This window comes from Plectropomus leopardus, chromosome 4, assembly GCF_026936395.1.
Source record: "Plectropomus leopardus strain MGB_pleo_1.0 chromosome 4, ASM2693639v1, whole genome shotgun sequence".
NCBI lineage: Eukaryota > Metazoa > Chordata > Actinopteri > Perciformes > Serranidae > Plectropomus > Plectropomus leopardus.
Window position 1 is genome coordinate 24,799,327 of NC_142179.1, and position 23,174 is coordinate 24,822,500.

Sequence of the window (23,174 nt, forward strand, 5' to 3'; positions counted from 1 at the left end):
TGAGAGAAACACATAAAGGTCAATGCGTGTTTATTAAGGAAATGAATGTTAAGGCATGATGAGAGGGGATAAAAAGAATCATTCAAGGATAAAGATAATTTGCCGGTTAAAAATTAATGGTGATAGTTGATGAAAAATGTGTCGTTTATTATGCATAATGTATGAGGACACAAGGAAATAATAAAGTAGGACAAAAGAGACAGAGTCAAGGAGTGATGGATTCAGGACACATGAGGAAAATTGGAAAGGACAAAGAAGAACAGAAGACAGAGAGTGAGTCAGCGTGTCAGAGATAAGACCCATTCTCTTCTATAGTAGCTACAGAGAAGTAAAGCAGAGTGTGAGTTTGAGATATCTGAGAGGAAAATTTAATTGTGGCAGCATCTCTCATGCACATAGACCCGAGGCAGTAAAGCTATACAGTCACATGCAATGCAGGAACAGTGCTTTCTTTCCCTGCCTCCCTTTTTTCTTTTACTCTCAGTTTTTTTTAGCTAAAAGTGTCTTTCATTTGCATAAACATAGCGAAATAATCAGGTAGAGGTCTTACCCATTTCGTGATAGAGTGAGCCCTGTTTTGGTGTGACAGGCGCTGGTTTCCTTGGTGATGGCAGCTCAATTTTCATTAAGTCATCGCAACACTGTTTCCACTGGCCTGTACATTACAGACAAACTATTACTTTCAACACACCAAGCAGCAGATCCAGAAAATACAGCAGCATACGTCCTTGAATTTGAATCCTTTAAAGGGATACTCCACCCACAAAATGATCATTAATGTATCCGTTTCTTGCCCTGTCTTAAGTTATATTTGTGAGGAAAACTTGATTTTTCTTGCATGCTTTTGAAGTGAATGAAGAATCCAATAAGTAAATGGGGACTGCCTGGGCTAGAATGTGCATTTAAATTTTGTTCAGTGGAGTGTATGAGCAGAGTTCAAATGCACACGCTTGGCCAGTCGTACGACTTGCATGCGGTAGTGGTAGTGTTAGTTTTATTTAGTTAGGTTCTAGTGAAAATGCATGTTTTCAGGAAGTACTTAGCATGTAACTGTATAAATGAGACTTGGATTATTCTGTATAAACTGTGTGAGAGATTGTAAAGAGATGTTTGATAAAGTTTTGCTGTTGATAAATGCGCCCCCCCTTTGAATTCAATTCAAGATTTTCCTCAGTTTTTGGGTTCTTCGTTCACTGTGGAGGCATGTGAGAAAATCAAAGTTCTATTCATGAATTCTACATAACATGGGCCGAGTCGTTGAAATACAAATTGTGATTTTGTGGTTGAAGCATTCCTTTGAATAGCTATGATAATGTATGTGAATGAAGGTACTTACTCATGTCATAGAAATGTTGCCAAAAGGCCTCCATCCACCTGTGTGTGTCCTCCCGGCTGTCTGTTGTCAGTGTGTGTGTGACCTCCTCACCTCCGTACTGGTTGCTGATACAGATATTCTGAACTTTACTTTGCAGGTCTTTCTCTGATGCACGTATTCTGGTCTCCTGAAAGCGAGAGTGACAAAGAATACAATCATCTGCCACAAAATAACTACAATCAGGGATAAATGCCAGCACTCCTGAATGAACAAAATTATGTGCTGCAACAAGTGATCATTACGGCAATTGTAATTTTACGTCCCCACTGAAAATAAGCCCTCACTAATAAAGCCACTAATTAGTCCTCTTCCAAACCATTTCCCTTCAGCAATTATCCAACAAAAGGTGCAGACTCCCAATTCCCACATCCTCGTACTACTCCAAATGTGTCCAGGTCTGCTCATGGCCACTAGATGGCAGTGTTGTTCCATCCAGCCATTTGTCACAGTGCGTCCTTTCCTCTTAAGGAGAGCCAACTGACTTACAAAAGGATCATACACACCTGATCTGATCTGACTGACTTGGCTCTATATATCAGCTGTGGGTTCAGGGTCAGAGGCTACAAAGACTGAATGAGTCACGATGGAAGGAATGAGAGGCCCCACAGGCATCAACCCTCAGACACAGACACAGGAAATAAGATGATCAAGAACCTGACTGGCTGACTGACTGTTCTTCACTTTGGTGCCTGGAAAAACTCAAGGATGAGAGATATATGATTCCTAGTTGGACGGGGCTAACTGCTGTGTCTTATTGTGTTTGCAAAGACTCAAGAACATATCAGAAAGATTTCATTTTGAAACCTTTAATGCCCTCTATCCCCATGTGCCTGCTCTTTTCTAGCCTTGCTGAAAATTTACACAGTTACACCTGAAAGCTGAGCAAGAGAACCACAATTTTCCACTTTTGGCTTTTGAGCAGCTCTACATGGGCAACTGAGGGCTAAGTACCTTTCTCAAGGGCACCTTAAAGTAAGAGACGAGCTCATTTCTTATTTACTTTTTTGGCTCAGAGAATACCAATTGGCTTTAGATTCAAACAGAAATCCACAAACCCAATGCCTTTCCAGCTATGCTGCTGATGCCTCAGGCGATACCAAAACAACTGTATAGGTTCTTTAAAGCTGGGTCGACCTCTGGAGTGTTTTACTCCACTCCAGATATATGCTAACCTTGTTGATGGCAATGGTGAAAGCTGGCTCGATGTTCGCCTCTACATCTTCTTGCCGGTGGTAGCAGAAAAGGCTTGTTCCTTTCAAAACCGCGTGCACTTTTGTCCAACTCTGAGGGTCACCTCCCAACTGCTGCGAGGTAGAGAAAAAGATGAGTGAAGAGTGGAACAAACACGAGGAGAAAACCACAAAGAGATGGCAACAGATGAAGGAGAGGAAGGAGGTGGAGGAGGAAAAATAGGACAGATATAAACCAGGACAAAAGCCAAAATCTGTTAAAAACTCTGGAATGAATTGTTCCCCCCATCAGTGCTGCAAACACCTGCCAACATACCTTAACTTTCAAGCATCCACTCATCATCTGTTGGGTCATGCAGTGAGGCTGAGCTGCGAGGCGGCAGCACATACTGCCATAAAGTGGCAGCCAATACGAACACTCTTCTACAGGGAGAGAGAGATTGGCAAAAATAAACACCATGAATAAATAAAAATATTCCCACGTGACATTCAAATTTCACACACAAACATGCATAGTCATGTGCATCCGCATACACACTTCTCCCCCACATCATACCCCCCCACCCCCACCCCTTTAGCACACAAAACAAGGCACAGGGGTGTAAATGACAGGCAGCTGCAGGGAGTGCCATGAAGTGCAGCAATGAAACTTTACAGCAGGCTGAAGGGCCAATGAATAAAACACTAGGGGCCTGTCTGTCTGAGGGTCTGGGCCCTTGTTAGCCCACATCATTACAGCTTTACACAGCAGTCACCTCGCAAGCATGGCCTTTATTACTGTGACCTTGACAATGGCTGTCTGTCAGAGAACATGGTAGGACGGAGAGGAAGGGGAAGACGGGGGGGGGGACGCATAGTGCTCTTGGTTTAAGGGAAATTATTAGAATGCAAGGAGGAGAAGTGAGACAGTGATGAGTGAGAGGAGCACAAAAAACAGACAGATGGCTGATTTGGCAGGGAAAAGAGAACGATGGTGAGGCGACAGATTGATGGAGGCTGCCACTCACCGTTGCCTGAGATGGTGAGGTCGTGTGTGCGAAAGCTGTCCTGGACGTGTGACAGTGACAGGGTGGTATGAGCTAAGAGGTGGTACTTGGGGCCCCTGTCAGCACACAAGAGAGGGGATAGAAATTTATTCCCTTCAGCATGCATGTTCATAAATATGCCTACTTGCACTCTCTGAAATATTTCTCTCTCTATTCAATATGTACACTCCCAGATAATTTAAACTTACGGTACAGAGGGAACTGGCAGCAGAAGAGGAGCTGCCCCTCCATTGCTAACAGGACTACATGGCCCAGGCTCCATGGCTGCCCGGAGCTTTTTCCCAGCTGATCGCCCTAGTGAGGAGCTCAGTTTACTGGCTAGTTTCCTGGGCGTGCTCCCTGCTGAGTAGTCATCCTCCGAGCAGCAGCTATACAGCTCAACGCGCAGCTCAAAACCAGGGCTGGCTTCATTACTGCAAAAAGACACATGCATAAATACTTCCACATCAGTGTCACACACAGCCTGTTTTTAAGTGTTTTTTGTGAGTATTATGTAACTGACAGATGACTCACAATACGATGGTGTTGTCGAAGCAAATATCAGTGAGTGTTCGGTCCACTATCACCATGTCTGTGTCAAAGATCTCTCCTCCCAGCTGCAGCAGGCAGAACACTGCACACCGATGGAGCTCTGCAAAGGATTATGTGGAAAGGCAGAGCGGAAGAAAAAAACAATTCTGTGAATGACTGCATTTATGTGACCTCCAGACAGCTTTCATTCAATTGCATCACCCGAAAAACTCATGTTCAGCTTCAAAACAGTATCACCTGCAACCTCCAAGATGTAGGTAGCTGTTTTAACAATGTGTTGAGGCCAGAGGCTAGAGAGGGGATATGACCTGAGCGGTTAAAGGCTGAAAGAGGGATCAGCTCCTCCACCTGGCTGGCCAGCACCTCTTCTGTTGTCAGTTTCAGTTCGGTAATCTCCACAGCCAGCTGTGCTCAGAGTTTCTATGAAGCATTGTTTGTTTGTCTTGTGCACAATGGTCTTTAGTGTTGCTGTAACCAATGAGAGTTTGGAAATGAAAAGTCTAGCTTTCTGAGACCCGGCAATTCATATTTGTCCTCTGTGGTGGACATGACACTGAGGCCTTTTTTGAAACACCATGCATTTATTCTATCTGAGTCCTGACGCACTGTGCAAAGCACATCTTGGGCTTTCTAGTGATGAAAGACACATGACGGTGTGACCAGCAGGACATAATTATGGCCTATAGCAGTAAGGAAGATGAGCGGTCAAATATATAAAGTAATATTCTTTCTGGTCGTCATAAGGATGTTGTATTTTATTTATTTATGAGAGTCCTAACTGTATTATATTAAGATTTGAGAAGTTTGAGTTAATTGTAAGTAAATCAAAATACACATTATAACTCTTGTCTTCTGTGGGGGACAGTGGGAATTGTTTCTTCCCATTTTCAACCACAGTATTTTCCATATATTTAGGAAACAGAGCACCCAGTGAGACAGAAAAGATTTTGTTAAAAATAACTGAGGAAGAGTCCAACATAAATGACTGGTCTTGTAATCACCAGACACACTGCACACATTATGTATAAATAGTTAGAAGCACGCACAGTACCTTTAATGATACATTTCTTAAAAGTGAATTTAATAATGTAATGTTATTGTACTGTACTGTGAAAAACATTGATAGAACAACAAACTCAAACTCAAAACATTATGATGGGAACAAGAACAACATTTTGGAACAGAGACCTGCTCCAGGTTATCTAGATAGTTATCTAGATAGATACAAGTTATCAGATAACCTGATGAAGGTCTCTGTACCAAAACGTTTTATTATTTTATTATTGGACAGATATCAGACAGTGTACTGGAGTTATTTGTTCCATGGTAGTCAGCTCATGGTCTTCTATGCACCTGTTAACCTTCAGGTGTGCAAAAGATTTGCTTTTTGTGATAAACACTGACCCGATGTCTAGTTCAAGGAACATGTTATGAAATGTAAAACATTTTTAAGAAAAAATCTTTTTGACATGTTTCTATTACAATTACCTACATGATGTCCATATATATATATATATATATATATATATATTTTTTTTTTTTTTTTGACAGGTAGAAAATACACCTGCATTATAACGAAGCTTTAATACCCTTTTTGAGCACGCTTCACTATGATTACAGGGAATGATTATGGTGAAGTGTGTCCTCTGATGGTCTACTACCTTTCTTTAATTGTGTGTTTTCTTCTTCTTTCCCTGATCAATCAAATTCATAGATTGTACCACTTCTCATTAAATTTCAAGGTTGCAACTGAAAAGACTTAGAGAGGAGGTCTGCTCCTACTTATGTGCTTCCCTGTATACGGCCCATTGACACTATTCATACTTATTATTCCAAGTATGAGCTCAACACGCTACTTAAAATGTGATTGGACATGTGACTGAGGAACATGCTTTACTCCTCCTCACCTCCTGGGCTCGGTTTATGTCTGGGTGTGCTTAATGACCTTGACTAACAGCCTCATTAAGCTTTGTTAAGAGTCTACTACCTGTCTCTTGAGTTCATTTATATGCACAGGTCATGCAGATTAATTCCATTCAAGTTACCAAGGGAGAGAGTGAGCTCTGAGACTGTTATAATGACTGCACGGGGGTTAACCCACACTGACTCTATCAAGAGGAGGCGGGATAGCAAATAGTCAACATAAAGATTGCCATTGTTATATTTTCCAGTGCACCGTTAAATTCTGAAATGCCATAAAAACATTTACATATGACCTGGTTCACAGTAATATTTCACAGGAAAAAAATGGGAGAGTATAGAGTTCCTTAAATGGACAACAGACTTTGTGTGTTTTTCAATGCCCTACTAATAATGACCCAGTTCAGCACCTGTGTGCTGTGGCTTCTCAGAGCCAGGAGGCAAAGCCAGCAGGACTGAACAGTGGGTCAGGTTGTGCTGCCAGGAGTTTCTCACATCTAGAAAATCACTTCTTGGAAAATACAGAGCTATCTGGTAAAGCTGCAACAGATTGTAATAATCAGATCCAGGAACTGTGCTGTGTACCCTGCACAGAGTATGTCTTACTGCATGTTCTGTCTGCACAGTTAAGTGGCTCGGCAGATCTAAAACTAAGTGTGCTTTCATACCTAACATAACCTGTTTGGGTCTGTTAAAACAAACGCAGGTCTGTTTGCGCAGGTCATTTGGGCTGGTGTGAAAGCTGTCAGTCAAACTCTGATGCGGCCAAAACAACCAAACAATATGATGTCCAAATCGATTCAAGTACAGTTTGTTTGATGTGTAAAAGCACACAAACCAACAACAGGATTTTATTTTAGCGGATATGGGATTTTAGCATGATTTCAAAAGCTTAACGACTAATAAATCCTTCTGCTGATGCTGAAATCTGTTCAGAAAGCAGTCTTATGATTGATCTGTATGAAGCCATGTATATCATGCATATTATTTGGTAACCATGGTTACATGTATGCACATCAATGAAGGTATTTCCCTGATGAATAGGTCAGAACTGCTGTGCTTGTATCTGACTCCATGTAAAAAGTGCGTGACAGCATTCCCACAGTAATAAACCCCGAACTATTACTGTACAAGACGCCGTCCTTTTCGTCGCGAAGATCTGCAGCCAGTTATTTTTAACATACAGTTGATATGCAGTCTAATTATAATGCGTGCAATTAGTTATTTCTCCCTGAGCTCTCTGTGGTTACAAATAACATCAACAAACACATCAGGAGCATTTAAGTGCTGTAGAAACTTCTGTCAGTCAACAGAAATTGATTTTAACAGTTTAGGACCTGATGATGCCCTAATGACAAAAAAATGCGCAATCAACAAGTTACCTGTCAATCTGTATAACCTCATGTTGCTCCTCTCAGTTCATTTTTTAAAATGTCAGTGTTAACAGAAACCACAATAAAAATGAACAACAATGTATCATTGGTCCGGAGCAAATGAACCACACTTTAGCTGTGAAAGGACCCTAAAAGTCCACATCAGTGTTTCCCCCTGTTGCCAACTAAAAAAAGGTGTTTTTTGTTATATAGTCACAAGGACTCTCACACTCACCCCTGTGATTACACAAAGCTTTCACACACATTCAGCATCTTTGAATTAGTCATTTTATAACCGTGTGAAGCCACATAGCACTTCCCTCAGGAGAAAATCATTAATAAATACTACAGGCATAAATCATTAATACTCCATCAATGAACTTCTTCACTCGCATACAAAAGTGGCTCCTCACCTCCTTTGTTCTTGAAGTACTCTGTGTCTTTCCACATGAGAGGGATCCGAAGATCTGTAACGACAACAGGCAGGGGATTAGACCGCAAAAATGTTAATCACCTTTCTCTGACTAAATGATATGTGTGTATCTGGACGTGTGCTGCTTTCAGTCACTGGCTAAAGCATCTACTGCTAATTCCTGACTCTGTGTGCGTATGTAGTAAGCTCTCCAGCTGGGAAGCTGCAGCCGTGCTTCCATGAAACTTCAGCCACAAACACACACACACACACACACACACACACACACACACACACACATCTCATTAATATATACATATATATTTTTTTACTTTCTCATCATGTTCTAAACAACTTGAAAAAACACCCTGCTGTCCTGCTCTCTGGTGTGAATTATCTCTCTGCGGTGCGCTTGTGATGCATACAGGGAACCTCCATAATTATTCATCTGACTGCCCGCTGTTATTGTGCTGTGAGCAGCCATCTGCAAGTCCACTTTACAAGGGGGGCTCTGCATTAAATCATAACACTGCAGGGATCACAAAGATTCAGTTCTGGTTCATGTCCAAATCCCCAACAATAAATAAATAATGCAAGATTTAACTTGCCTGAGATGGCCACTTTTCCTTTGCACGGGAGTCTGTCATCCATCGGTCCTGCATCTGACGACCTCCGCGTGACCTTCTGCATGACCTGAGCCTCCTTCATTCTCTGCAGCTCTGACATGTAGGCCATGATGCGAGTGCTGCAGGTCTGCAGGCTCTTCGCTGCCTCCAACGCCTGGTCTTTCTGAGAGCAGGCGGCCAGCAGCTTGCAGGCTCCGTCGCGCATCCGGATCTCATGGTCAATTTTTTTCTGAATGTCGCTGTCCTGGAGAATGTAAGGGAGAGTGTAAGGGACATGAGATTCAAAGGTCCAATATTATGATAATTTCCAGGTTCATTCTTATATTTGGGGTTTCTACTAGAACATGCTGATGTGCTTTAAATAAAAAAAAAAACATTATTTTATCAGACTGTCTGCCTAAATACATCTGTTTTTGCCTTCTTTCTCAAATGCTCGGTTTTAGCGCCTGTCTCTTTAAGCCCACCTCCCGAAAATGCCCAGTCTGCCTCTTTTGGTCAGCGTTAATGTTTGTTCCACATCTGTCATCTAGGCGTATTTGCACTGTCATTTCAGCCAGGGAATAACTGTAATGGCTCTGTAGCAAAAATTTCTTCCTTAATATAGTATACTGTAGTTGTGACATCACAACTTCACAGAAGTCCTGACAGAGCATTTAAAGTCACAGTTTGTGAATACTGACTCTGTGGATTGAACGTTTTAATATTTTCACAGTATTTACATAGCATCTACACCGGCTTTATAATAGAAAAATACATGAAAATATGGCTTTTACAATATGGAACCTTTAAGTGACATAAAATGACACATTTGAAAAGAATCTTGTCTTTGGCAAATGGAGTATGGCATTATTAGAGAAGTGCAGTGGTGAAACTGAAGGGGGTAGAGAACGACTTCTCTGACAGGTAGTGATACAAAGGAGGGCATTTTGACAAGAATAGGAAACAGGAGGCCAAGACATCAAGAGTGTAACTCTGCAGCAGATAACTTGTCTCTTGTGGATACATTAGTAAGGTGTGTCTCTGAAAGCACTCAGGAGTCTGTGTTCAGTGGTGTGTGTGTGAGAGAGAGGTGGCATGGACAACATTCAAACACATAGCCTTTAGCCCTCCTACCAATGAACCCACCACCTGCTGAGCAGACACGGAGTTGCTGAATCATTTAGTGCAAACTTATTCACCATACACACACACACACACACACACACACACACACACACAAACACACAGCGAGGCACATCTCGAGCGAGAGAATAAAGAATGAAGCTGTCAAACACTGAAACCCAAATGAGAGACCCCAGACACACAAATGTACGCCTCTAACCACTGTCCCTTTCCTGCTGCTTCCTCAAAGGAAAAAAAAGCACATTATTAAACTAAATTTGACCTGGCTTATCTGGGGCAAAAAGTACACATGTGCAGGAGTACACACTGTGGACACATGAACACACACTCACAAACCCAAACACATGCAGACAGTTAAGGGTTCTTCAATCCCCCAGTGTCTGCCTCTGCCTCTGGTGATGCTGTCCAGAGTTGAAACAAATCCCTAAACCCCTCTTCAGTCTGTCAGTGGTACAAAAAACACTGCATGCATGAACTTAACACGTCGACAGTGAGGGGAAGAGCTAACATGTGAGGTGAGAGGGATGACAGAGCACAAAGAATCAAACAAAGACCAAGCAAAAGGGAAGCTGGGTTGACCTTGAGAGTCGGTGCCAGCGCTCTTTTTCAAACACTTCTGAAACGCATATTTACACATCAATTGCTTCAGGCCAGGGAATATTGATCAGTAAGGACGCCTTTAAAAAAGGGTTTAAAATGAATTGGTGAAACATGAAGGCTACTACTGAATAAATGCTGTGCAACATCTGCCTGACTGCCGGTGCATGTGTGTGTGCTCGTCCTCTTCAGTGATACATTAAAAAGCTCCCACTCTTCCCACAAATAATCTCTAATGCTCCCTTTGCCCTTCTTTTCCCCACCCCTCTCTCTCTTCCTGATAAATGCACCTTCTCCTCCTCTACTCTGATGTTTCTCATTTATCGTCTCCCGCTCTCCCCTCTCTGCCTGATTCTTATGAATTTTTTATTCTTTTGATTTAAGCTTTTATACTTTCACTGCTCATTTTCTTCCGCCCTCTCTCACACTCCATCCGTTCCACTTCACCGTCCTCAATTGGCTTCTCTTTCTTCTCCTCCACTCCCTCTTTCTCCTCTCTACCTGTCCGCGTGTTAGCAGGAGTCCCACACTTTGTTCAACAGAAGCGCAGTGGGAGAGGAACGAATGCTGGAATTTGGACGCAAATTCTCACTTGGATGCTGCACTTCAAAATGAGGTTTTGTGTGGTAGCTGATTAACCGCAGTATTGGAAAAACTAACTTGCTTCTTGGGATAAAGCCACACTTGCGCTGCGTGGTGGTGAAAGCTACACTAACAGCTGCAAAACACACAGATCCAACTATTCTGTCACAAAACCAAACCAAACCATTAAAAACTGTAAGCAATAGTCTGGTATGCGTTACAGTATCACTTGCTGCAATAACATGGCATGACATTAAAAGGGACGGAGGTGATTACTAGCAGATTTGTCCTCAAAAACGCTGCCAGAGTGAAGAATTATCAGTCAGAATGAGAGCGTGATTGAGCCTACTTATACTGATGAAGATAATGATCAGTTTAGAGTTGTGTAAAATCTACACTGTGGGTGCTGAATACAATGTAGCTACACAAATAAGCCCGTCATTAAATAAACACTTTCACTGACTGAAAAGCAATTACAGTACTCTCGACTGTGAGAAGAAAAGAGACCAAATTACAGAAATGGTAGAAACGTAGATGGTAGTTAACTGCTGGTTGTCTGCGGGCTTCAAGTGGAGTATTCAATTTTACAGGTCAAGGGTTTGTTTATGAGAGTTTATTGGTTGATTGAGGTGGTTTTCTTTCATCCAACTGTCTGTTTTTGGAGAGAATAAAAAATTATAACTGAGAATGGAAGAAAATGAGAGGAGGGAAATGCACATTCAAGCCAGCATTTACTTCAGTGATACTTTCCAAGCATGAGTGAATTATGAGACAACAGGCTCCTGAACAATGACATGCAAAAGGCCCCACCGCCTCTCCTACAAAGAAACAAGGCACTTTTTTTTGGGTGGGTGGGTGGGGTGGGGTTTCACTTCTCTTGTAGTTGTTGTGCATCTTTTTGTTTTGTGTCTCTTTGTGACAGCTGTGTCTTTTCTTTAACATTATTGTGTCTCTGGGGTAATCTCTGGTGTGTCTCTTTGAAGTCATTTAGTGTCTTTTGGGGGTCATTTTGCATCTCTCTGTGGTTGTTTGTTTCATTTTGTAGTTATTTTGTGTCTCTTAGCAGTTCCTTTGCATCTCTCTGGTCAGTTTGAGTCTCTTGCTGGCTGGTGTTAATCTGAGGGACATTTTGCAAGTGAAGACCAGGGTGGCCCCTTGACTTTGGGCTCCTGGACCTGTGCCAGTAATCAGTAATCCATCTGTGTTGAAGAGAGAGCCTTAAAGGTATACTATGCAAGATTTGTTGGTCACTATTTGGAAACAGTATCGTCAGCAAAAGTGAAAGTGAAAGCCAGCCGAAATAAATGTTACAGCTTCCTCTTGGATGCATGTCGCCTACAGTCTGGTGCCTGGTCAATACTTTTTTTAATGAGGTCCTGCCCTCACCTGCAGGCTGTGCCCAAGAACGTCCCAAATATGTGAAGAAAATAAGAACATGCAGGCAGACAGTAGGGTCTCTGCAGAAAAAGACACCGCCAAACACTACTAATGTGTCGTGAGTGAAGATTGAGAGAAATACATTTTGCATCACTTTACTCTACACATTGTTTCTTAGGAAAAACCTGCATAGCATATCTTTAAAAGAGCAAGAGAGCAACATCTGCATATTTCCTAATATTGCAATAATGAGCACAAGGCTTGAAACACAAACAACAAACATGAAAAATATGAATCTGTTTGAAGAATCTAATCTTTTATGCAAATGTCCTAATTGCAGAAAGACAGACAACATTAAGAACTGAAACCATTTCATGACAAATTGTTTAGTTGATGGTAGCTTTGATAATCATTTAATTGTGAAGCATTTAACCAAGTCATATATTATCTTACATTTTAAGAAAACTGCCTCTCACATGTCAGGATCTGCTGTTTTTTTTCCACTCTCACATCATTCTAAATTGACTTTGGACAAAATATACAATTTAAATTCACCACTTTGTCGCAAGAATTGTGGATATATCATTCAATCAGAGAAAAACTATTAGCTGTAAGCAATAAACAAAAAAAGGAGGATAAAGAGGGAAATAAGAGAGAGCCCAGCTCGGGCTGTGTCCAAATGTCCTTGTCAATGGAGGCACCACAAACCAAGCTCCATGCACCGCTGAGCCGGAGGCTGGCCAGCCAACTTTGAAGGAATGCACACACACACATACACACACATACACACACATACACAGAGTAAAGAAGCTGTCACCACAGTCCAGTTTCATGCGGCAGGTCTTAGAGTGACCCGCCAGGAGGAGGTCCTGTATTTATAGCAGCTAAATTAACAGGCCTCTCCTTGTGGGGGATCTCAGAATAGAAAACGAGCAGCCTAGATCTAACTCTAATCCACACGTCTGGCTGTATGTCGGGCTGACAGAGTACAAGAAGTGGCATAAACACTCACAGAGCGGCCAAGTAAAACTAAACAAGAGGATTACACACATGCAAAAACAAACTGAGTGGATGATCTAATTTTATTTTTGTTCTTGTAAAGCTCACAGACAGACAGACACATAAATAAAACTAAACACAAACATTGTCAGAGTGATTCGCTCACAGTGTCTTTAGAGTGGCAGGTGTTAGACCAGTGGGCATTGCCAGAGAGGCTGCCTGCCTCTGATGGTGAAAGTGTGGACAGCAGCCAGATAGAGGGTGAGGGAAGGGTGGAGGGGCGACGGGGGATGCGGTGCATGTTGGGTATCAAGCAGCGACACAGAGGGGAGGTGTTGCTGTCAAAGAAAAAAAGTGGAGGAGGGGGACTTTAGGGAAACAGTAGAGAGGAGGGAGAGAGAAAGGAAAGGAGGAGATATGGGTTGACAGGGCGAAAAGGTCTGGGTGGAGTGTGAGAGGCATTTGGGAGAAAAAGAGATAAGAACAGGCACTGCGAGTCGGAGGATAGAAAAAAAAAAACGGTGAATGTCAGGAGACGAGCAAGAGGGGAAGAGGAGGGCGGGATGTGAGCACGGCAAGTGAGAGGGAGGTAGATTAAGGTGCTGGACTTGCAAGAGAAGACAACAATAATGGTGAGAAAGTGTTGGGGAAAAAATGGAGGTGGCAATCAAAAAAGGAAGAGACTCGGCAACAGAAAGAGAGGCAGTGAGTTCAATATGAGCAAATCTGCTGCAGAGGTAACGAAGCATAAAGCTCTGTAAATGAACAGGCGTGGAAATAATTGGGAGAAATGGTGTCTTTTTTCTGAGAGGGAAAAAAAAAGACTCCAAATCTTGACAGTTGCACTCATGGCTACGGACAGAAAACTTCTTAATTACTACCTGGCAATTAACTTTAAAAGAGAGTTGGCAGAGCTGCATATTGTTGCACGACAGAGACTTCATACCCAAAAAGTTCTCACGAGGCTTTCGAGATAAATCATAGAGATGGTTGGCTATTAATTACAGAGATAATGGTTCAATCCCTGTCCACACATTTAGATGTCACTGAGCAAGATGACCAATGTGTGTGAATCAAAAAACGTCTTTTGTAAATTATTGTAAGGAATAATGTAAAGGAGCAGCAACAATAAATAGTAGCGCTTGCTTTAAACAACAATATATTTTGAAAGCATCACCATATGACGCCCACAGTTCATGCATAATGCCGACGTAACCTTTCAGCAGGTAATTTGATGCCTCAGTAGATACCAGATGGTCACTTCCTCTGTCACCTCTCTGTCCCCGTATGGCCGTGTGTGTTGATCCTCACTCGTGTGTCCGTGGGTGTGATCTCAGCGACACTAACACACACAGCTACACAAACACTCGGCGGGTTTGGGGATTTGACGCCGCCGCAGATGGTGTGTAATGGTTTGTTTACGATGTGTTGTTCCGCGCGAGTAGGCTTTCCTGCTCAGATCACTGACCCTTGACCTCTGACCCTGATCCTGGAGCAGAGCAGACGGCTGCTGTTACAGCACAGGGTTAGTCCATGGGGACTAATTAGCAAATCAGCATTATTTGCTTTGCTAATTTGCTTTGTGCAGTCGAAACATATTAATTGAAAGAGTTTGGGAATGACAGTTACAGACTGGGAGGAAAAGGTGTTATTACTAAATTGTTTTTACATTTACAGACTACTCATATTTATATATGTAACCTACAACTAAAGCATGCATCTTAATTTAGAGCTGAAAATAGAAAGCATATTTTCACAAGCATGTTCTTTTAGAGATGGAGGTTATGTGGGTTCATGTGTTGGTTCAGTTCATCACAAGGACCTGACCAACAACTACTGGATGTATTGCCATGAAATGCAGTACAGTTATTTATGTCACAGCTAAGGATGTATTATAATAACTCTGCTCTAGTCAAATGTCTCTTTGTCCAATTCGTTTAGGACTAAATACCTATTGCAAATTAGCAAATGTTGGAATGCTACCACGCTAAAATAAGATAGTGAAGATGCTGAATATTAAACCCTCTGAAAAATGCAGGGCGGTCTCCCCCTTTTTATCTGATCCTACTTAACAGCGCTCTGTTGAACACATTAAAACAAATGTGGGTGGACAAACTGGATTAAGAATTTAAAAATGTGGTCTGGGATGAATGTTTAAGGAGTGTATGATTGTTCAGTGTCAGACATAGTTTTGTACAGTGTGAAATGTTACAGGGGCTCTATTGTTCCAGAGAAAAGTTACACAGCTTCTAAACTAATGTTTCAAACTGTACTTATAGCCATCCTTGGAGAAAAATAAAGCTCCTTTGCCAATAAGTATGAAAAAATAGTTGCTCTGTTTGGACTGGTGTTGCAAAAAAGTTAATCTCGCAAGTGTGGAAAATGGACTCTGTAACCACTTATGATTTGTGATTGGGAGAAAATGGCAAACATTACATCTGGAAGGACTGAGATTTTATAATGAAGATAGAGTAGGCGTGTTTGATAAGATCTGGGACTCTGTACAGAACTTATTTTAAGGTTAAGATCTGATGTGTCCTATCTAGAACACGTTACCAGATATACTACACGCTCTCATCCTAAGCCGTCACACATCGCCGCTTTTCCAGTGGACTTCTGCATCTACATATTACGCTCCAGGTATCCTCCTGCATCTGCTTTATGACGTTGGTATTTTCTGTGTTTTTCTCTTTTTTTTTATTAGGTATTTACTTACTTTTGTACTTTTTAAAGGAAAAACTGCTATGTATTTGATGTAATGATGACTGTGGTTATTGCTGTTAGGGTGTGCTACATCCGTTTGCATTATTTTTTATTCTATTTTTAATGATATTCCTGCTATATTCTCAAAAAAAACGTATTTTTAAAAAAGTATATTTACATATATATTATACCTGCTAAGCATCAGCATGTTAGCATTGTCAATGTGAGCATGTTAGCCTGCTGACATTAGCATTAGGGGCAGAACAGTGCTGCAGCCACACAGGGCACAGAGCGGATATCATGGCTACAGAGATTTAGTATTGTTATTTTATACCTGTTCAGAGGCTGATGCTGTTGACATCGATGCTGTTGAAGCATCGATGTCGATACTAGCAGAGAAACTGTTCTGCCTCTCCACAGACTCTGTACCCTCCAGTTAAAGGCTGGTTCATCTAAAGCACTACAAACCAGGGACACCGTTTCTTCTATGCTGACAGATAGAGTGAGAGAGGCTGGTACTGTAGAAAATGGAGAATAACAACAGGACTAAGGTAAAAATTCTTTCACACACACAAAAACAGACAAGTAGACAAACACACACGCTCAGAGTCACAAGCACATGCACAATCTTTCAATCGTCGTGGCCACACAGCCATTAAGATTGACACAAATGCACTCCCTCTCTATTTCACATATACCAACATCACCAAGAATTGCGAATTCCTGACCACTCCCATACGTTGGGACTTTACTGACCAAAGTGCTGGCTTTCAATTAGTCAGCCACAACTATGCGCCTCGCCTTCCTCTCCACCCTCTTCCGCTACTCTCCCTCATGCTCCCCCTCCTCCCCTCCCACACCCAGAGCACGGCTGTAGTTAAGCGGTTGAGAGAGCAAGAAAGAGTAAAAGATAAATTAAGAGAGGGAAAAAAATCGATGACAAATTAGCTGAGAGAGGATTGGAGTATAAGAGAAAATGAAAAGTGAGAATGAAGATGCAAAAAGAGTATAGGGAGAGCGGGAGGAATAAGGAAGGCAGAACAGTGGATAGAATGCGGGTGATTGGATGAGTGAGTGAATAGCAGGGATGTTGTGGGAGGAATCTGCTAATGTGACTGTCAGTAACACACAACACATGTCACTGTCATATTCTCGCCCACAGGCACATAACAAAGCACACACATTAAGTGCAGAATGTACACACATGTACAAAACTTACGAGGAGAAAACTGGCAACAATTCCAAACCTAAACCACTCAAAAACAATGATCCAATTTACCGAACAACGTCCCCACAGTGTCTCAGACTCCAGCTGCTGCTGGAAGTCTGGGCACAACAACAAGTGAAGGGAACTGGTTTGGTACTGGTCATGGAAGACAGAGAGGAGGGGGGAAAGAAACAGTAACGGGGTGGAGTGTTTGCATTCGCCTTTTACGACAGCGAGGCTGGCTACAAAGCAGTCTGTTCAGTTCCAGGACACACTTACACACACTCCCAGAGCTCTCTCATATAGCAAAATGCGCCTGTGTACAGCACCCCGGTCTAGGTGCCAACATGCTGATGTCATTATTGAGGTTGATTCCTGTAGAGTTTCAAGAACTCACCCCTATAGCTGGAACACTGTGAACCCCCCCGACAGCTTATGCATTCAATTATTCGCTGACAATAGAGACTGTTTGAGCTCTGCTTACATGGAAAACTATGTGAGTGCTCGTCCACATGTGCTTGTGTGTGCGAGCGTGTGTCCAAATGACTTTGCAGCCAGCTGTTCTCACACAAAGCCACTGTGTTTCAATGCAGCTGGGTCCCAGCAGACATCAGGCAGTGTGAGAGCAGAAAGTGCTAAAGAGAGAAATAATATGCATGTGTCTGTGCCCTAAATCATACTTAATGTACTTGCAGGAGGTGACGGAATATGTATGTGTATGCAAACAAGTGCATGAGTGCACAGTGGCCCTGTGTGTGCACTTTGTACTTGCAAGTGCATTCATTTTTTGGCTGCTGGCCCTACGGAGAGCAACAGACGAGCGAATTTCAAGCTATAAAACAAATTGTTTAGAGCTACGAGAGAGAGCACAGGGAGCTTAGAGTCTGCCAAGCAGTGATCACTTCAGCAATTTATAGGCACACTAAAGCTTGATGGCTCTTACACGGCTGTGCACACTCAGCCTAATACACCGGGTCCGCATTATCATATAGTAGCAGAATGGGAAGTGGGAGAAGCAGCAGGCAGGCAAACTAAACTGCACAATCATTTGAAGGCAATGTATAAGTGATAATAACAGGAAGTGTGTGAGCACCTGTGTGTTAGTATATCTACTGTATGACTGTGTGTGGTCTCTGAGCATATAACGAACAGGCCTGGAGAGTATAGATTTATGAAACGCTGCGTACAGGTTCCAGAGGAGACTCATAAATAACTGTGGGCCGGGGTAAAAAAAGGTATACGTTGAAGCTGCAGGGTAGTTTATTATGAGTAACAGCAGCAAAAAAACATTATTAACAGCAGGAACCCCTCCTGTTCTTCTTCCATCTCACCTCTGAGACAAAGTGGGCTGCATTCACTCAAAATACTGCTGTGTTCTGATATAGTAAACTAGACTGTAAATCCTCTTTGGCGTGCACAGTCGAATATAAAAGATATAGAACAAAACCAGGCCTCAACATCTTTTTCTCCAGAAATCAAGGTAGTGGAGTTCAATTCATGCCTTTTTTTGTCCATCCTTGTGTGTGTGTATTTTGTTTTGTACCTGTAAAGTCCCACTGTTTTGATGTTGAAGAAAAGCTATGCTTGGTTAACATTAAATGATAAAAAATAAAATAAAAGGGGAAAAACATCCACAAAATGACCCAAAAAAGAAAAAAAACACTTCAAAGAGACACAAAATGACCTCAGAGACACAAAATGACCAACAAGACCACCAAACAGAGACACAAAACCACAAAAATATGCACAACTACTACAAGGAGATGCAAAACAACAACAAAACAACAACAAAAGGAAGCAAGACCACCACAAAGTCTGTGTGTCTCGCGCCCTTATGAGAGGTGGTGAATGGGGCCTTTAGCATGTCAGTACCTAGGGGCCTACTGTCTCATACTAAGGATGATAATAATTGTATTTTTGAGCAGTTCTGGCATAGTTTTGTGTGTTTCACAGTTCTAAAGTGAAGAAAACATGATCCGCAGCTTCCGATGAGAACGGACACACAGAAGGGACAACAGTCATTGCAGAGCAGCTTCATTTTCCAATCAAACGGTAATGGAGAAACCCTAACGAGAGTCACTGGCAGACTGGACTGTCTGGGGGCTGCAAGAGGCAATTAATAAATTAAGAAACACACACTCACAGCAATACTGCAACCTCATCAGTGAACTTTACTGGCACAGTCCGTGTTGTGCACTGCAGGCCTGGAACACAGCCACCGACTATTATACAAGTTGATACTGTATTATTAACTGATTAGCCTGCTTTTCCTGTAAGCCACACAGAGAAAGGAGAGGAGGGTTTAGAGAAGGAACCAGTACGAGGCAGGTCTTTCAAAGCCTCTGATCAAAGACTGCTGTGATCTCTCTCAATGAGAGCACTCTCCTACTGCATCCCTAAGTGGGGAGATAAAGTAAAGGGGATTTAATCACATTAAAAGATACACATGAAGCTAAAAGGCAGTGATGTGACATCGTAATCTTCTCTGTGCTGGAATTTTTCACATGTCGTTACAGCCTGTTCCTTCTCGAACACATCAGCGTTTGAAGAGAGGTGTTAGTCTGTGAACGGAAGTTGGCTGTGTCGCTTGTCGCTGACGCTGATATGGCTGTGAGGGGCTGGCCGGAGTACGTGACACAACACTTTCTCATAATAAAAAAACAAAACAACAAAAAAAAAAATCCAAATGTGACTCTTCTCAGATCCTCAGTGTGTGTGCAAGTGTCATGGTGACTGACAGCTCTCAGTATGACATGTTGCCTTACACCTCGGGTAAACATGGAGGAGGCACGGGGATGCAGTAGGACGGGACAGGCTTTGGATTCGATCTCTGTTCGTGTTCACATCTTTGCCTGTGAAGAGCCAACACATGACTGGTTGATTATTTTGCTACCAGTTATCCCCGTGCAACTTCAAAATATACAGCGCTGATAAACAAGCCCTGAGATGCAATAAGCAAACTGGTGTTTGCTCACAGCACCATAATGCTTTAGAAAAAAGCCACATTAATTTGGAATATACTGTTGGCATTAGAGTCAACAATCATCATGCTGAAAACAAAGAAAAAAAAGCAGCATCAACATGAACCTCTGCAGGACAAACGCTGCATTTTGACCAGACGGACTCTTCAGAGTGGCAACATCGGGACAGACAAATGGCAGATGAGGAACAGCACAAAGGGAGGGTCTAGAGGGCAAAAGGTCTCAGTGCTACAGTTTCTCGATAGAGATGGAGCATCCCTGCTGGGCCCGTACCATTAAGCTCCCTCTCTTCCTCAGTGGGGGTGAGGGGCAGCTGGTTTTCTCACTACTGCAATCTCATCCGAACACTTGCTGTGCAACACGCTGTAACACATTTGTAAAGCTCCCTTTGCTTGACTTTTGCAAATATGCACACCCAAACCCCCCACTGCTGATGAACAGTTTCAACAGCCTGACACAATTTCGGTGGCACACACAAAATGCTCGTCTCAGTAATCCGAGGCTTTCCTCCTCGTCTGAATCAGGATGAGGAAATCGGGGCTAATTAGCTCAGCCGGCCTAACTAGCATTTAAGCCTGCCAAATTGTCCTCCCTGTTGTCTTTTACCTCTCTTTGCTGTGCTACAGACACACATTAAGGAGTGCAGATAAGTCCAAAGCATGCGGGGCTAAGACCATATTAATGCATATAAATCTGAAAGTGCATTATTCTTCTCAGTTTTAGCCCTCTTTTCACATCCCAAAAAGCTCTTTAAAACGAGTAGATTTCAAAGCAAGTATTTAGCAGTGAAGCATGGAGGGGCAAAACAGAACTTTTATAAAATCCCAACACTTGATATTGATACTCTGTAGGATTTAGGGAGATATATTGGCAGAAATTAAATATAATATAATATTTTCTTGGGTGTATAAATAATCACCTGAAAATAAGTAAAGTAAACAATAATTGTTTTTGTTTTTTTAACCTTAGAATGAACTGCACAGTGTTCACCATGGTGCACCAACATGCTTCTACAGTAACTCATGGTGAACAAACCAAACACACTAGACCTTTAAGTTTGGGCTTTAATATCATTTTCATAAGTATCTGAAAATGTAATGTTAAACTCATCATACTGCCCACATAGATGTATCCAGCTTGTCATGCCACTATTTTTTGACTGGCAGCATCAGATATGTATACCCTGTAAGTACACAGATGGCCCACACTGATTATTTCGACTGTGTGTCCACTTACCTTCTCTCCAAAACTCAATTATGCTTATTACAAGTTGGGCCTCATCGAGGTAAAAGCAATCAGACAATGTTGTTTACAGCTTCTGTTGTACAAATCAATACTGCAATATTGCAATCCACGCAAATGTCATAATTCCCTCTGTCTGTCTTCCTCTTACATTCATGGTGCTCTCTCTGAGCCCCACTCCAAGCCAAGAGCTCCACAGCTGAAGCTGCTTTTATCACTCTCTATTATTCATCACTTTTGCTACTGTTTCCTTATTTAGGCTATATGGCCACATGTGTATATATAATCACATGTGCTGCCCCCACGTGAGATCCGTTGGAGGGGAGGTGAGGCTTCTGTCCGTCATGAGGGTGTACACAACAGAGACAAGGAGGCAGAGATACCAGATACTCTACGGTGAAGTGGTGCGTATGTGTGTATCTGTGCATGTGTGTCCTTGAATCACTATCGACCAGTGAGAGAATGCGGTTCATTATAATATTCATGAAGCTGCAGGACTTCTGAGCTGGGCAAAGGCATCGCTGTATGTGACGTAGCTGACCCTCGGCCCTCTGCCCTGAGGGCAAAACCACCGAGAGAGGGGACAGATGAGGCGCGGCTGGAGGGTGTGTCTGTGTATGTATGTGCATGTGTGGGTGAGTTGAGGGATAATTTGCTGATGAGAGCCACTGATTTCACAATTTTGAGAGGTTCATGATTTCAAAAGTTATTCATACCCTCACTTGCAAATAAGTTTAAGGGCCCCTGACACATCAAGCCAACAGTCTGCCGTTAATCAGTATCAAACCAGCGTCTGTTCTAGTTTTTGCTGTGTTTCCCACACTGTCAACCCTCTTCATAACTTGTTGGCTTTTTTTAAAGCCAAGTCAGCATGTTGAATCCACGCTGGAGACATACAGAAATATCTCTGAACAGTTCAAGCCAGCAAACAAGAACAGAAACATAAGTGAGGCAAGTAAACAAGCGACTAAAGTCAGGACAGTGAGATCAAAAAAATATTTTTTAAGATGTAAGATCATGTTTTTTAGCCATTGAGCTCTGGCAGAAAAAGTGTCAGAATTGCTGTGTTATTGCTTGCTAGCGAACGGTAAATATCCTATGTTCTTTCAGCATCAGGTTGTGTTGTTATTGTGCTGACTGGCTAACTGGCTAAGTAGCGTCTTGAATCCATCCCGTCGGTTGTCCGGTTTCCCTTTTTGACTGACATATACAGACTACGCCTGCTGCTGTGAAGAGTTATTTCTTCTCTCGCAGGCGCTGAACATACATGCTAGTCGACAATTGGCTGTAGTCTCTGCAGTGCGACCTTTTGCCGAGACACAGGCAATGTGACACGACGCAACAGCCGACTATTGGTGCCGCCAGTTTTTTTAATGTTGGTTTGGTGTGTCTGGACCTTAACGGGTCCTGAAAAAATAGAAACTAACATCCTAGTCCAAAAGCTGAAAAAGACTGGATAAGAAATGTAAGACAGCCCATGTTTTTTTGTGAGGGCCAGCTTTACAGCTTTGTGGTATGCAATTATTAATGGCTGCCATGAATTAAGACCTGAGGAATATTTCTATGACAGGATAATAAAAGAAGCATTTGTTTCACTGCCTTGATTAATGGCAGTCATATTGATGTCATGAGGAACACATGTAAGGTGAGATCCACCCACAGTCCCTGAGTCTGTCACTTTGGTTTCACCCTTTTGCCACTTTACAGCACTTACAGCCTGCTCTGGTTACTAATGGTACACATTAACCCTTGGAGTCTCTGTGTGTATGTATGTGTTGTGCAGACGTCTGTGTGTGGGTACAAGCATGTGTGACAGTTCAGTGAGAGACAGCGAGAAAATGAGCTGGGAATGCGAGGAGGCAAGGGCAACTGAGATTGAGAAGGGAAAAGA

General features: G+C 42.3%; 1 protein-coding gene across 5 annotated transcripts in view; it reads right to left on the bottom strand.

The window, feature by feature from the left end:
* The window catches only part of rtkna (rhotekin a), a 69,774-nt gene that overhangs the window by 4,549 nt on the left and 42,051 nt on the right, over positions 1–23,174 (bottom strand). For 4 of the 5 annotated variants that reach the window (XM_042487979.2, XM_088076918.1, XM_042487981.2 and 1 more), the window contains exons 2-10: positions 8,456–8,717; positions 7,849–7,902; positions 4,125–4,242; positions 3,800–4,024; positions 3,573–3,667; positions 2,882–2,988; positions 2,548–2,679; positions 1,337–1,502; positions 551–655 (exon numbers count right to left, since the gene is read on the bottom strand). In XM_042487979.2, the coding sequence (XP_042343913.2) occupies positions 551–655; positions 1,337–1,502; positions 2,548–2,679; positions 2,882–2,988; positions 3,573–3,667; positions 3,800–4,024; positions 4,125–4,242; positions 7,849–7,902; positions 8,456–8,717 (1,264 nt within the window). The remainder of the gene's footprint in view (positions 1–550; positions 656–1,336; positions 1,503–2,547; positions 2,680–2,881; positions 2,989–3,572; positions 3,668–3,799; positions 4,025–4,124; positions 4,243–7,848; positions 7,903–8,455; positions 8,718–23,174) is intronic. The other variant, XM_042487980.2, reaches the window with a different exon arrangement.